Here is a 15835-nt window from a genome sequence, read left to right on the forward strand (position 1 = left end):
GGTGAAAATGACGACATGCTGGGGATCAAGAATTACTTGACTATCGATGAGGCATAATTTTTTTCAATTTGAGTCAAAGTCTCTCTTTTAATTGTCTGGCACAATATTGTCGCCGTGCACGGTCCAAGGAAATTACGCAATCGCCGGTCTTTACATTTAAATATCTACCGGTTCGTGATTCCGATTTTTCTCGCTTGTATGTAGAGAAGAGAGATTGATCGATCTATCGATCAATCAATCAATCAATCAATCAATCAATCGAAACGCGCTCGGCATGATCTCATGCGAAAAGACAAAAATTTGACGAGCAGATTCCGAAAGATTGGAATGTGTGACGTAGATTGTGATTCTCGAGCTTCTTCTATCAGAATCCCGAGATTTGCATGATATCCTCATTAAATATTCTTAATCTCTGTTTTGATTAGTTAACATCCTCATCAATAAGCGGATATTTATTTAAATATGATAAACATAGATACAGCTTTAATTTAGATTAAACGTCGAGTTAGAAGAAATTATATAATACTTTAAAGAATCGAGAAAAAATAGAATCACACGCGATTTTTTCGCCCCTTTTTCGCTCTCTCTTTTTCTTGCTCACGTGTCAGTAAATTTCACTTTGACCCTGACGTTTGGGCGACTCTTTGATATTCTTTAAAATTCAGATGTGGATGATGTTAGCCATCTTTCAAATTAACTAACGACGTTATCTTCGAGAAATGAGAAACGTTGATTTTAATGAAACGATAAATCTCCTCGCTGATTAATCGAATTCAATTCTGATTTATTCTTGCTCCTAGCCGGTATCGACAATAATACTCATTATCCATAGATTCGCGTTCTGCTCGTTGTTTTCTTCTCGAGATTAGAATAGTTGAAAACACTCATTGTCATGCAGCGAAAACACGTTCTCGAGCGGTATTCGCCGAGCGAGCGATCTTTGGTCGGTGCGATTGAGAGGCAGGCAAAAAGAAAGAAAAAAAAGAAAAATGGAAACGTCTGTTCTAGAGGTGGAGTGCGAAGTGTCCAGCCAAGTGGAGTACTCGTTGCAGGCGATCTGGGGTGTTAGTATCAGGGAGCTGCATCTGGCGCTGTGGAAGCCTTGGAGCACGCTGCGCGACGCGTCCCTGAACGGAACCCTTCTGCAAGGTTACGCGCAACATCTTACACCACCTCAAACGTATCCTTCGAGAGCGATTCCGCAAGTCGGCTTAGCCTTCGACGGGCCGAGTCTTGCGATCCCGCAGCGACGCTGAAATCTCCCCCGAGCCATTCGCGTCGGGAGCCATTCTCCGTTGACGTTTACCTCGAGCGAGCGAGAAGAGCCGTCTTAATGCCATCTGTTATCTTCCTAATGGCAGGTCATTTTTCCCCTTCTCTGCCCCGGCAATAAACGCGATAATAACATTTATCTCGATAGCTGACACCTGTAATATACGGAGTTGTAAAAACGTTCCGGGACTCGTCACGTTCTGGCGCGCTCTGTGTCAGCCTCTCGTGAATTTTAAATCATCGTCAAATCTCGGAAACCATTTGCAACGCCTCGACGTTTCCACGTCGCGCGTTCACCGTTCTGCGACTTTTCGGAAAATCCCATCAGGATTCTTCTTCTTCTTTTTCTTGAAGACTTTTTGTACGACGCAATAACGTTATATATTTATATTCCTCACGGTGTGCGACGTCGGGAATCATCGCGAGGACGCAACCGATCCCGATAATCCCGACGTGAGCGGATCAAACGCGCTTCTTCGTGAGCTTCACTTCGCCATCTCACTTCATCTCGCTCACGATCACGACGATCAGAAAGGTTGTTGATCACACGTCGTTCCTTGACCGAGACTGCAGTAGACAGCCCCACGGAGAGGAGACGCTGAGACTGTCGCTCCCGGCGCCGGAATTGGAGCTCGGCACTCCGCCGCGGCTCTGCTACCCCTTAGTGATCTTCCTCACACGGAGAGACAACAGGGACCCGCATCCTGACGAGACCGTGAGTCGACCTGTTATTACGCGGAGAAAAATATTATTGCATCGCGAAAAGAAAAAAAACAAATGTTCAATTTATTTCTCCTCTTTCAAATAGTGGTCATCTCGAACAAAGAATATTTCTTTTTTTTTTTCTTGATAAAAGTGTCAAAATATACTCGACACAAATATTAGAGAAGCTCATTATCATTTACTCAAAAGAATTGGTTCTTTCCTTTCGAGAATATTACAAACTTTATCGAAGGAAAGTTAAATTCTTGATTAATTTAAGTAAGTAAACTGAAGTTTTAATTATTCAAATTTAGTTAGTTTTAATTTGATATTCTTGATCGAAATACCAAGCTCGTTAGAATTCAGAATATATTTTGAATAAATTCAATACTTACGGCGAACCTATGATACACTTGCGAGCATATAAATTTATGAAATACTTGAAACGAGATTTACTTGAGTACAATATGTGTTTTTCTGTTTACGTCACGAGAGAGGCTCGTCGTCGTCGGGTTGTGTTTCATCGCTTATTACCTTTTGCGACATTAATCGCTCGACGTGAATTAATAATGGATGATTGAGAGCTAATGCGATGTTTAAGGTGGCGTTGGTGAACGTTGTTCACATCAAGGACAGCGTGTGCACGTTGCCGACTTCGATTTTGGCACAGTACTTGAAGCAGGCGAACGGTCAGTTGTCCTGCCTAAAGGTGAGTTACCCGATTAGAGCGACGTCGTTAATCATCCGCATCTGCGATGTATCGTAGCGTCTTCCACTTCACCATGACCCCTTTGGTCGCGAAGTAGCAAACGAAGTAACAAAGATCATCTCCTTTGAGTCTTGATGTCGGTCGCTCGGATGTCCTCTTGGTGAAACAAGGAACGATAGAGAGAGAGAGAGAGAAAGAGAGAGAGAGAGAGAGAGACAGAGAAATAACGGTTCTCGATTCTTGCAATCCGAAACGGGAAGCGACCGATTTCTATATCAGGCTACTCGGTAACGGGTCAAATCGCAGTCGGATACCGACGAGATGTTACCTTGAACCCTCGTTGGAAACGTCGAGCATTAATACATTGAATGTCGCACGATGATCACCCTTGATCGAGATCGTGATACTGATTCCGCGAATTGACAATCCCATTAAGTATGGAGTCACACACGACCCTGACAGCAGTAAAAATTTGTGGAGTTGTAAAAAAAAATTGCAAATTAAAAACATGGATTTTTTGTTACATATGTCTAATTAAATACATTTCAACAATATACATTTTAATTTCAACAATAATTTCAATATACATTTTAATTTCATATACATTTCAACAACATACAATTTTCAACAATAACTTGGTGTAAAAATTAGATTTTATACGTGAATATTAATATCACTGGGTCCATTTCAATTCTATTCTATAAAAGAAACATGCATGAATGATAATCATCCTTGCTTCAACAGAAATGATCTGAAATTAATATCAATATATTTTTTTATTCGTTAGGATTGTAGTCATCGCTTCACGAAGTGGGTTTTGAAAAAAACAATATTTTACAAAATGGGAGTTGTAAGGAAATCAAATTTAATCTTTTCACTGAAAGATTCGAGTTTGTATGAAAGAAGCAAATAATGATTTCGAAATTTGCAGAAGGCCTCCGAGAACTATGACTCTAATGAATAAAAAAAATATATGGATACTGATTTTTCAAATCACTCCTGTTGAAGTCAGTATGGTTACTGTTGATGCATGATTCTTCTGCGGAACAGAATTGAAAAGGATGATGTTGATATTCTCCATAAAATGTTAAGATATCCTATGATTCCTTAAGAGCATCCTGGAGTCGTCCCTTTGACGTAAATTGTTAATGGACGGAAAGAAAAATCCGGATTGAATTAACCAGAAAAGGAACAACCAGCCAGATGCATTCTGCTTGAAGGGGACAGAATTTCCGGTTCTTATAGCCGGAATTGATAATACGACCAAATTTTTTCCGTATACCAAATTTGTTATAATGTACACAATATCACGAGATATTGCGTACAAGTTTTTCTTTTAATCAATATGCGAAAAATGTAGCAACTAGACCCGGTCCCGAACCAATTAACAAAATTCGATAAAACAAAACGACGATTCTTTGGGATGTTCTTAACGATCCCATTGATTTGCTCAAAAGACGCAGTTAACGGCACGAGGAATCCGAAGCGATCAACACATGGCGATCGATACGTGCCGTACCGCGATGCGTCAACCACTCGTGCGACCTCGCGTCTTTTGCGATTCTTGTCCACAGCAACTGTATCTGGCGACGGGCAACTCCAGCAACTACGACGAGAGCGACGTGTCGTCCGGGCTGGGCCCAACGCCGGCGTTGGCGCTCGCCGAGCCGTGCAACAACAACAACAACGCCGGCAGCGGAGGCGGCGCCGGTCGCGGCGCCCTGGTGGCGTCCGGTCAAGGCGGCGACCAGGACGGTGGTTCTCTTTGGAATAGCGCTGGCGAGCAGCTGTGCGTGGTCTGCCAGTACTTCCCGTTGTCACGCGCCCTCCTGCCATGCAGGCACACTTGCATCTGCGCCTCGTGCTTCGGCAAGCTCGACCGCTGCCCGATGTGTCGCAGTCCTATCAAGAGCTATTTCTGCATACGCAGCGAGGAGTATATGCCGCCAGAGAAGGAGATCAACCCGTGTAAGCAGCGTCAACCAAGCCACGGGCCGACTCATTGGCTACACGACTGGAATGACAGACTCACCGATTTCCTGGGCTTCGCCCGATAGGACGACGAAGCGCGCCGCCAAGCGTCCTCGGCGTTTTCCTAATCGCCTCCGTGGAAAATGCCGCCCTCGAGCGAGTGAGCGAGAGAGAGAGAGAGAGAGAGAGAGACGCTAGTGGCACATGGAAAAATGTAAACAATAAGGAAACTGGCCAAAGTTGATTATCTTCCTTACGGTCGGAGAATAATCGGCTGTGATTGGTCAATTTGCTTACCGCTTACGTATTACCGCTTACGTTTTTTTATGCGCCACTAGCCAGAATCCGGCCGTTTGTTGCGCTACCGATCGGATCAAGAGGCGGGATCGATCTTGAGGGAGAGAGGGTGTGTGTGTGTGTGTGTGTGTGTGTGTGTGTGTGTGTGTCACGAAAACGTTATAAGTGAATATATATTTTTTGATTGTGAAGGATTCCTCCTCGACGTATTTCAACGTTTCTTCCCGCGTAACCGGAAGTCACGAGAAGCGTCATATAACAGTGAACTCCGCGATAGTTGCCGTTAAAAACTGCGTTGTCGTACTCGATCCAACGTCCAACACAGCGGCCGGGTCGTTGTCGTCCGATAGGATGGTCTCTCCTCCTCCACTGTATACTAAGAATCCAGAATTTTGTTTTCTAGGCGCTCCAGCTAATGACATTTTTGTCCCTAGAGAACGAACCGCTCCTACTGGAAATCCACCGTTAGTATCGTTACGGTCGAGACACGCCGTTTTATCGAATAGGTAATCTCCGTGAATTCGTTTGCGCACAGCGACTCAACGAAAGGGGGGAGGGGGGAGGATAAGAAATAGTCGTTGCAACAGACAGTGCCGAGCGCACTAAAATGTATTATTTACCAGGTATTAGCCGAACAACTTTTCTTTCGACTTTTTGTTAGAACGCGTAAAGACCAGTTTTGCGCGCGTGGAGTTGGCTAAGGGAAAAGAAAAAAAACCGGCGTCCCTATTTGTTCAGTTTTCAACACGGGTTCTGAAATCTGCACGAGAGTTTCAAAATCTGGCGAGTAACCGGCCATAAAATTTGTCTTTTGAGTCACTGAAACATCGTCGATTAATCAACGTGGTTGATGCATGTGGCAAACGTGTCGCTTTTGAAAGGTTTACAGATTCTTGCGCCACCGTTGAATCCTTGAGTCTGACAGATACGATTTTGTCACCGTAGGAAAAAAAGAGAGAGAGAGAGGGAGAGACGATTGATACGTCACTGACGGGTCTTTCTTCCCACGCCGAGTATTTAATCTGTTTGAAAACAAGGGTATTATATCGATATTTCAGCGATTATCGCTGTCCCCGCTCCCGCGACTCATTTATCGTTAACAATGAATCCGCGAAATTTACCTGCGGAACACGGAGTGCGCCTTGACCATTTCGACGCAGATTATATCTCGACTTATCGTTTGTTTATGGATAAGCTGCGGAAGTCCGTGAGGTTTCGCGACGAGCATGCTGCCCAGGAGGGTACCGAGATCCGTTTTGTTTGAAGCGTTTCGATTGCCGCTCGCGCGTGATTTGACGCGCGTGAAACTGTTTGTGCGCACATACGAAGGTGGTCCGATAAGTACTTAGCCTACAAAAGAAAAACGAAAATTTTGGAAAAGTGGTTATTTATTTCTCAACATAGTCTCCTTTTAGCTCGATACACTTGACCCAGCGATGCTCCAACTTCTTTAACCCATCTGAAAAATACGTTTTCTCGAAGTCTGCAAAGGCCTCCGTGGCGGCGATGATCTCCTCATTCGACTCAAATTTCTGCCCGTCGAGTAACTTTTTCAAGTTTGGAAACAAAAAAAGTCGCACGGGGCCAAATCTGGAGAATACAGTGGATGGGGCAGCAGTTCGTAGTCCAATTCGACCAATTTGGCCGAATGAGGAGGTCATCGCCGCCACGGAGACCTACTTTGCAGACTTCGAGAAAACGTATTTTTCAGATGGGTTAAAGAAGTTGGAGCATCGCTGGGTCAAGTGTATCGAGCTAAAAGGAGACTATGTTGAGAAATAAATCGCCACTTTTCCAAAATTTTCGTTTTTCTTTTGTAGGCTAAGTACTTATCGGACTGCCCTCGTAAGGTGTCACGGAATCGGAAATTAACCAGTTTCCACGGCGACAACGGATCGGAAATTCGACGAGGGTCCATCGTTTTTGAACGACAGCCTGGAGGCTAATTTTTTCCCCAGTCTGATTTCAAAGATTTTTCTAACAAAATCCAGAAATCCAAATATGTATATTTATCTGAAATTATATGAAAGATATAACTTGGCTATACAAGTTATATAAAACACCTATAATTTCTGTATAATATACAATATTGATGTATTTTTTTATATAATTTATATTTTACATAATATTTTACATGTAAATAGTTACTTTTATATGTACATTAAACGCAACCTTGATATATAATTAAAGAGAAGTTAATGTTTACAGGGAATTCTCCTTTAGAACATAAAATCTCTCTGTATGTATATGTCAGGAGAACGTGAGTTCTTCACCTCCTCCCCGTTTTTCCCCCGTCGAAGTATCCACACTCCGCTTCGGACATCCGTTGCTTCTGAGACACCCGGTACACCGAACATAAACCCCCTCCGCTTGCTATCAGTCGTCACGTCATCAGAGCAAAATTGGCTCCTCACCTGGGCAGCTTTCGCATCACCCGATTTGGAAGATTGACCTTGGGGGACTTCACGCGCTTCCGCACTCTATTAGTAAGGCGGACACCGCGCGATTCAGTTCGACCGTCCCACACTTGTTGGGCAATCGGGTGGCCTATCCGACGGAGAACTTCCGGAGGTTTTTGGAACCGAACGGTTGAATTCGGCACTGAACGGACGGATGCACCGGTGCGCACTGAGGGCTCGCATAGATCTAAAATGCTCCTCGTACGCGTAATTAATATGAGATACTCGGTGAACGGCGGCGTATCCTGGCTGAATGTTTTCGATTCGAGGCGCTTGTATAGACAACAGACGATGAAGACCTCGACGCACAATCGGTCGAGCTAAAGCGAAGATGAGACCAGTGATAGAGAGAGAGAGAGAGAGAGAGAGAGAGAGAGAGAACAATCCAATATTAATAACGTTAATATTGTGCCATTCAGGAGGGTTCAAAGTTTCTGGTGTATAATCTGCATGTACAACGACCGAGGCGAGGCATAACCTCGATTCCTCACGTTCGCAAGCGACGTCTATCGCGTTATCACCTATGATTCACCGTGAATTTCCTTTCTTCGTTTAAGTGAGTCGTCGCCGCTATTATCTTTTTCCGTCTATAAATCGGTCGACCTAGGTATGCATGGCCTTTGATCCGTGCCGATGTGCATCACGTGCGTCCAAGGATGCGACTCACGCTGAATGCCTCTAAGTATTTTAGCTGTGCGTGAAATGCTACTGACACTTGCATATAAATCGTTAGTGCCGAACGGGATCGAAGTCTACAAAGCGTCGAGTCGGTCACTTCACCCGATGCAATAATAGCCGAATTCGACCGGAGAGGAAAAGAGAGAGAGAGAGATATCGCGCGATGTCGGGAACGCCACGACTCTGTATATTCCCTTAAATGTACATAAGATCATCATTAGCGAAAGACATTTTTTTAATATGTGACCTTTTGTATTAAGTACATTTAAATGCAAATACACTGTGTCGAGAAAGTCTTGTAATGGTGTGTGTGTGTGTGTGTGTGTGTGTGTGTGTGTGTGTGTGTGTGTGTGTGTGTGTGTGTGTGTGTGTGTGTGTGTGTGTGTGTGTGTGTGTGTGTGTGTGTGTGTGTGTGTGTGTGTGTGTGTGTGTGTGTGTGTGTGTGTGTGTGTGTGTGTGTGTGTGTGTGTGTGTGTGTGTGTGTGTGTGTGTGTGTGTGTGTGTGTGTGTGTGTGTGTGTGTGTGTGTGTGTGTGTGTGTGTGTGTGTGTGTGTGTGTGTGTGTGTGTGTGTGTGTGTGTGTGTGTGTGTGTGTGTGTGTGTGTGTGTGTGTGTGTGTGTGTGTGTGTGTGTGTGTGTGTGTGTGTGTGTGTGTGTGTGTGTGTGTGTGTGTGTGTGTGTGTGTGTGTGTGTGTGTGTGTGTGTGTGTGTGTGTGTGTGTGTGTGTGTGTGTGTGTGTGTGTGTGTGTGTGTGTGTGTGTGTGTGTGTGTGTGTGTGTGTGTGTGTGTGTGTGTGTGTGTGTGTGTGTGTGTGTGTGTGTGTGTGTGTGTGTGTGTGTGTGTGTGTGTGTGTGTGTGTGTGTGTGTGTGTGTGTGTGTGTGTGTGTGTGTGTGTGTGTGTGTGTGTGTGTGTGTGTGTGTGTGTGTGTGTGTGTGTGTGTGTGTGTGTGTGTGTGTGTGTGTGTGTGTGTGTGTGTGTGTGTGTGTGTGTGTGTGTGTGTGTGTGTGTGTGTGTGTGTGTGTGTGTGCGCGCGCGCGTGTGGCTATTAACCTGTTAACCAAGCGGGACGTATAAATACGTCCGTGTTGCGTAATTAAAAAAGGAATTCCCCGGTTAACAGGTTAAGTTGTCCGATTACTTAGTATCTATGATTAATACGTAAGTTTTCTCCTTGGAAGAGAAAGATCCACGTAGCTGAGGTATTTTGTTTTTTTATTTTGCGAGGGTATCGCGGGTTTATATCCGGTGCCTCGCGTTGGCGCTATGAAATAGCGTTCCCTCGGGGTCTTTTAGCGTTTAAAACATGGCACGGAGTATTCTCGCCGTAGAGATTCCCGAGAGAAAAAGAGAGTGAGAGAGGGAGAGAGAATTAATTGTAGATTAAGACCATCACGTTAAAATGTTTAACGCGCTGTAAATAGACAGACTGTGATAATTCTAACAACGTCTGCGTGAATTTAAGAAAAGGCGGAAGCATCCCATGAGACGGAGAAGCGACGAGGAAGAAGAGAAAGGGACTCGGTGTTCGAGAACTTCTCGAGCGCGGCAAGAGCGAGTACGCGGTTAGGGGGGAGGGGAGGGAGAATATCGAAAATACACAAGAGCGAAGGCCTTTGCAGTCAATTTACCGTAAAAGAAATTAATAATATCCTAATTTATATATGTCTTAAGCGATAGAGAGAGAGAGAGAGAGAGAGAGAGAAAATGTGGATATAGATGGAATATTTCGTTTTAGAGAAGAGCACACTTGTACGTAATTTATTTAAATAAAGTGTATTAGCTGGCACTACCTTCTCTCTCGTCCCTCTCTTCATCACTCCTCGCTACGATATCTTTTCTTGTTGCTATCTCTTCTTATTTCTTTGGTATGTGAATGAATGGTATTTCCTTATCGTTCCTTATCCAGACAGCACACGATATTTATAAAATATTAAAAAATATTGATGTTATTTTGTAAATATTCAAATGTCTGGGGATGTCTGATGTGAGAAAGATTACGATAAGTATGTTCAAAAATATTTACGATGAAGATTTTTCATAAGTAGGTAAAACGTGGCACGATAAATATTTAAAAATATTTATAATAAATATTTCTCATGAACAATTAAAACATGATTTTATTGTTTATGAAAAATATTATTTTTAAAAATCTTCAATATTTGTTATCACCTTCCTCGTATACTCCAGACTTTCCCGGATATTAGAATATTTACGAAATATTTCGCACCTATATATTTAAAATATTTTCTAAATATTGTGTGCTGTCCAAATACTTTGAATATCGCGATCATCGATCGCGATTCCGTGAGCAGATCTCTTGCAAAGCTTTCAGCCGGATAGAAATCGAGCTTGGTATGCCGGTAATGTTATCCAAACATCTAATTCATATATATCATTTCGCCAGTTCGCTTTTCAAGATCGCGCGTTACGCAAACGTCTTATACTTGCCTAATGCATATCGCTCTATATGCCCGGTTAGATCATTGCAAGGGGTCAGTGTTAATAAGTAAATTATACAGTGAAAAGAGAAGAATATTATTCACGCGTTCACAGGGGGACACGTCATTGGGATGACGTGCGCGCGAACACATACACACATACACAGCATATGTCGCGGCACGTGTGTGAAACGGGCGTTAGACATAACAGCGCTCGTTGCGGCGGCATCGCCGCCTTTGTCCGTCGCCGTCGAGTATCGTCGCCGAAACGAATCCTCGTCTCGTTCGGTGTGTGTGTGTGTGTGTGTTGCGCTCGCAGGGGACGATGTCCTTCGCGAGTTGCTCGTCCGACGGAGATGTTTGTTTTGTTCGATTCGGCCGCTGAGAACGCGCCGAAAGGTTGAGACGAAGGTTAAAGAACGGCCACAAAGGCGACGTTATCTGGTCCGCGGACTTCGGAGGACTTCACCTAACCTGTAACGTTGTCGCTCGTAGATAGAAGGCTGCTGTGCTTCACCTGTGTGTCGGCACCGTTCGCTCCTGCGTTCCGCATCTCCCACGGGCCGAGGACGTCGAGTTCCGGCCAGCCGAGATTTCCAGCCACCGGATCGAGCGAACTTGCTTTGAGGTTATCTCCGTGACTCAACCGCGACCTTTTCTCGAAGAGGAGCGACGCTCCAGGATACCGCAAGATGGCCGGTAGCAGCGAACTCTGGGTGCAGTGTTTCACGTGCTGTATAACCCAGCGGCCGCCGGCGAGGACGCGGAACGGCCGGTCGCAGCAACGCCAGAAGCTCAGGATAGACCGGAGCATGATCGGCGTGCCCACCAACTTCCGACATACCGCGCACATAAGCAGCGGCGACGTCGACATGTCCATCGCGCAGTTGGCCAATCTACAGGCGCAGATGCAGAGAAAAGGTGGATACGACACCAATATCGGTGCCAAGGTACGTTTAAGTCTTTCTCGGAGCTGCGTGGACATTTAAATCTTTAGAATAGGGAACCTGAGAAGCGACCCTGAAACTCCCTTTTCAGTGTATTCAGCAGACTCCCAGTAATTTGTATCTGGGACGTGAGAAACTCCCAAGATAAAGCATATCAGGAGGCGCTTTTCTTCAATTGTCAGGTAATTTCAAGTGCCGCAGTCTCTCAAACGAGTGACCTTTAATGTTGTTGCGTGCACACTATAATAATATAACGATATAATATGCTGTAATATACTTATATATATGTCTTGGTAGGTTAATACCTGCTGTGATTGAGAGTGAAGGCCGAAGGAATAGACGTAATTCATTTTTCCCTCTAAGCTATGGACATGAAATTAACTGTTAGGGAAAATTCACACCTTGACAGAAAAGCAGAATAGCGGAAGCCAACTTGGAACTCGCACTGATAGTAAGCAGTTATGATGTTGGCTTCCAATTGGCTTCTGCTTTTCTCTCAAGGTGTGAATCCCACCCCTCCCTTACACCAGCAAACACTGTTCCGTGTGTTGCAGGGATGCTGAGAATAGCATTGCGAGTTAGTGTCACAGACGACGAGAACCCGAGTACCCTGCAACTGACATTTTGACACAACGGATGGACGAATGAGAAAGGGGAATGGAGGGATGAGAGGGGAGGACGAGGAGAGAGCTTTGCCAGCCTGACTAACGACTGACTCCGTCTTCTGTATTTTTCCGTTTTTCTTCGTACCGATGTTGTTCCACGTTTGTCGAACGGACAACGTCGAGTGCCCACACCACGTGCCCACGCGTACACGATTGCATTTACACATAAACCGACTAGAGAGCTAAGACCGCCGTTATATACATATATACATCAGACGAACATACCTTCGGAGAGAGAGGAAGCTGCCAGCCGTTATAACACGCGCACCATTGTATCTCGAAAACGCGCGAAGTATCACAAGTTATTATTTACGGGTCCGCTCGTGCGCGATCTCGCGCTCTCCAAACGAACGCGCGCGTGTGTGTGTGTGTCTTCCCGTTCGGATGCTTCCGAGTCTGCCAAGTACAGTTTTCTCCCTTCTCGTGTTGACGGTCCGGCTTTGTTATTGTTATCGGCGAAACAGCACTGATCTTTTGCAGAATGAACTTGCGTTACGCCTCGTTACGCCTCGTGAGATTGCCTCTGCGTTCTCTCATTTACATTCTCTCATTTGCGCTCCCCATTGTGCGTGCTTGTGAGGCTCCGCGCTGCGGCAACCGTTGCGGAACTGACGCGAGATTACGCGCTTATTACTGACGTGTGTTCGCGCATACGAAGACGCGCGATACATGATTGCATGCCGGGTGTTCGCAAGCCCGTCCGTCGGTGTGAGCTTTGAATGAGAATTGTCGCTCCTCGAACGATCTCGCGTTTGAGACTGCGTTTACCTCGACGACGAGTGCGCCGTCATGCGTCCGCTTCGTGCGAGCATCCCGCTCGGCTGATGGCCGACTCGGTGAGAGTTTCCGTTTTCCCGGCGGGTCAAGACGAAGCGTGTCGGGTCCCGAGCAGCGAGCGCACGTTTATGAAACTCGTGTCGTCCGGTCGCCACACTGGACATTTAGGGAAACCGATGGTGTGCGATTTATTAACGACAAGTTTGAGCGTCTCCTCGACACGCGTTTAGAAATACGAGCCTCGTCTGCGCAATGTCGAGTGGCGCGTTTAATATCCGGCCGATCGAGCGGCTAAATTGTAAGAAAACGAGCGGGCGAGTGAGTGAACGCGCGACTTGACTCGCGCGAACGAGCGGAGTTTCACGCTTAATTGTAAGTCTCGCGACTAGTGGAATAACGGCGTTGAAATGTCAGGTCGAGGAGTGACCGACGAATGAGGCACTGCCGCTCGACAGCAGGTCGAGGATTGTTTTTCCTTATATGTGAGCATGTATTTTTCGATTATCTCTCTCTCTCTCTCTCTCTCTCTCTCTCTCTCTCTCTCTCTCTNTCTCTCTCTCTCTCTCTCTCTCTCTCTCTCTCTTTTTCTCTCGGTCTCCAAGCGCGAGCTGGTGACTTTCATCATGAAAAAAAACGTTCTCCTGTGAAATGTACTTTAATATTTCGCACGCGTCGAGATTCGCCCGGCGAGAGTGGTTGACGCGATGCGCGACATTTGTTTTTCCTCCTCCTCCTCGCCGTCCGTATTGCGTCAAGAGCGACACAGCGCGATCTCCGCTAATGAGCTTCCCTTGCGAAACAACGGCAGAATTGCGAGGATCGAAGAGTGAAACGTCGTCGTTGTCGTCGAGTTGAAGAGCGCCCACTCTCTCACGGGAACACGACGCAATCGAGCGGTTCGACCGGGTCTGGATTTGCAAATTCTTCAAACGAAAGCGACGGAAGACGGCGGCTCGTTGTCTAAACTGGAGCGCCTGTTTCGCTCGCACATCGGACGATGGTGTTTCCGAACTCTGCGCTCCGATTCGCGGCCCAGCGCCGCTCGTGCGTTCGCCAGGTTGAATTGTTTAGGCAGCCGGCCGCTTGTCCGTACAAATGAACGAAGAGAAAATGATCGATGCGCAACGAAGCCACGGAGAGACTTTCTATGACTTCGTTACACGCCGACCGCGGGATCGTCGGTCACTGCGCGTTGCAAGCGAAACGAGGAGGAAGCGATCGAGCGACTCGCATTTGATTTACATCTAACGATCCGATGAGTTATTCGAATCAATACACATGGGCCGCGAAAAGCTCGCGACACTTCTCGATGAGTTTCGCAACGTATCTCGTATTGTAATGAGAAAATACAGCGGAACATGCTGCCATTCAATCACTTAAAATCACCTTTTGTCACTTATTCTTGACAAGTCCGGCCGAAAAATTCACTATCGTCCAAAATAGACCACTTCAGTCACATTTTTCCCCGAGTTACCGTTAAATTTGTAAAATATAGGTGTTCTATATATATATATATATATTTTTTTTTTTAATTTTTTGCCGTCTTGTCTGCTGCCAATTGTTCTGAAAGCATACATTTGTATCGTTTACACATCTTGGTCTTTCCTTATGAATTTCCTGATCCTACTATGAAAAGAACTCGCTGTACGTTAAATTATCCGAAGATGGACATGGAAGAGTAAGAGTGAATATTACTTTTTGCTCAAGTGGTCTTAGTTACTAGAATTTGACAAAAAATGTCACATTTGGTTGCTCTTTAATTTCTTTTTTTATACCAAGGAGACTGAATGGCGGCTCTGAAAATACATTTCTTGAGAATTACCGAGAAACAGATTCCCCTGTTGGACACGGGATATGTGCGTCCCAAAGCTTGTAAAAAAAAAAGAGTGTCGCTTTCCTTTTTGTAACCGACTCGATAAATCAAGTGGCAATAAAATCGCGCGTGTGTCGCCGAAGAGCAAGCGAGAGAGAGAGAGAGAGAGAGAGAGAGAGAGAGAGAGAGAGAGAGAAGGGTACGCGACTCGTTAAACAACGTTCTAAATTCTACCGCTGCTGTCGAAAGTCGCTCGAATGTAGCAACATCGAGCGATAATTTCAAGTATGTGTGTGCTCACGGGCGACATAGCCGGAGAAAGGAAAATCACGAAGCGCGCTGCGAGTCAACGATGCGCGACAAAACGCGAATTGTGCCTTTTAGTGGCCGCCGCCGGCTGACCCGAAGCGCTCGGACGAATCACCGCGCATGCGCTGCATACACAACACAGGAGAATAGCTCACTTTTCTTTTATTTTATTTCGTACTTTATACGTAAGAGAGAATACAACGTTAATGTAATTCCTAACGCACATAAGTATACACACACACAATCGTATCATAATATCACACAATAATAATGTTGTACACATTTCTTATCCTACTATCGAGACTCAATCGTATCGATTATAAGAATACTAGGGAATGCGCTTGCGTTATTTATAGAAGAAAAAAGGACAAGAAAGAACGGCAGAAGCAGATATATAAACTGTGTTTCTTGAATAAAGATACGCACATGTCTACTGGTCCACGTTAATTGCGGTCGCATACATCGTAAAGTCGCCGATTATTAATCACGAGAATTGGAAACACCTGGGGAACTCGTGGGAAACGCGACTTACTCGCCGCCGCTGGTACTCGGCTGAGGAGTACCGAGACAGGCACGCGGGAACCTTCCTCCTTGCATTCGACGGTTTCTTGTTCGTCACAATGTTGATTCTCTTTGCATGGAACGGAAAGAATAAAGGAAGGGAACGAGTAACTGGCCGCAGGAGTTCGCCAGGGCGTCTCTCTCTCTTTCTCTCTCTCTTTCTCTCTCTCTCTCTCTCTCTCTCTTTGCATTTACGTCGGAGTCGGATGATTTCGAGGGGACTACACGAGGCGCGTC

General features: G+C 45.4%; 2 protein-coding genes across 2 annotated transcripts; both read left to right on the plus strand.

Moving 5' to 3' along the window:
* Positions 1-975: 975 nt before the first annotated feature.
* LOC106750256 (cell growth regulator with RING finger domain protein 1-like) lies at positions 976-6142 on the plus strand. The gene is made up of 4 exons (XM_014630460.1): positions 976-1180; positions 1846-1987; positions 2576-2683; positions 4258-6142. Exons 1-4 carry the CDS (start codon positions 990-992, stop codon positions 4738-4740), a joined length of 924 nt encoding a protein of 307 aa, XP_014485946.1. The 5' UTR covers positions 976-989; the 3' UTR covers positions 4741-6142.
* A 4045-nt stretch (positions 6143-10187) lies between these two features.
* LOC106750253 (CDC42 small effector protein homolog) lies at positions 10188-15468 on the plus strand. The gene is made up of 2 exons (XM_014630452.1): positions 10188-11476; positions 12028-15468. The coding sequence occupies exons 1-2, from the start codon at positions 11219-11221 to the stop codon at positions 12034-12036; spliced, it is 267 nt and encodes an 88-aa protein (XP_014485938.1). The 5' UTR covers positions 10188-11218; the 3' UTR covers positions 12037-15468.
* Positions 15469-15835: the final 367 nt, after the last annotated feature.

This window comes from Dinoponera quadriceps, unplaced genomic scaffold, assembly GCF_001313825.1.
Source record: "Dinoponera quadriceps isolate SergipeBrazil2010 unplaced genomic scaffold, ASM131382v1 scaffold4988, whole genome shotgun sequence".
NCBI classification, from domain to species: Eukaryota; Metazoa; Arthropoda; class Insecta; order Hymenoptera; family Formicidae; genus Dinoponera; species Dinoponera quadriceps.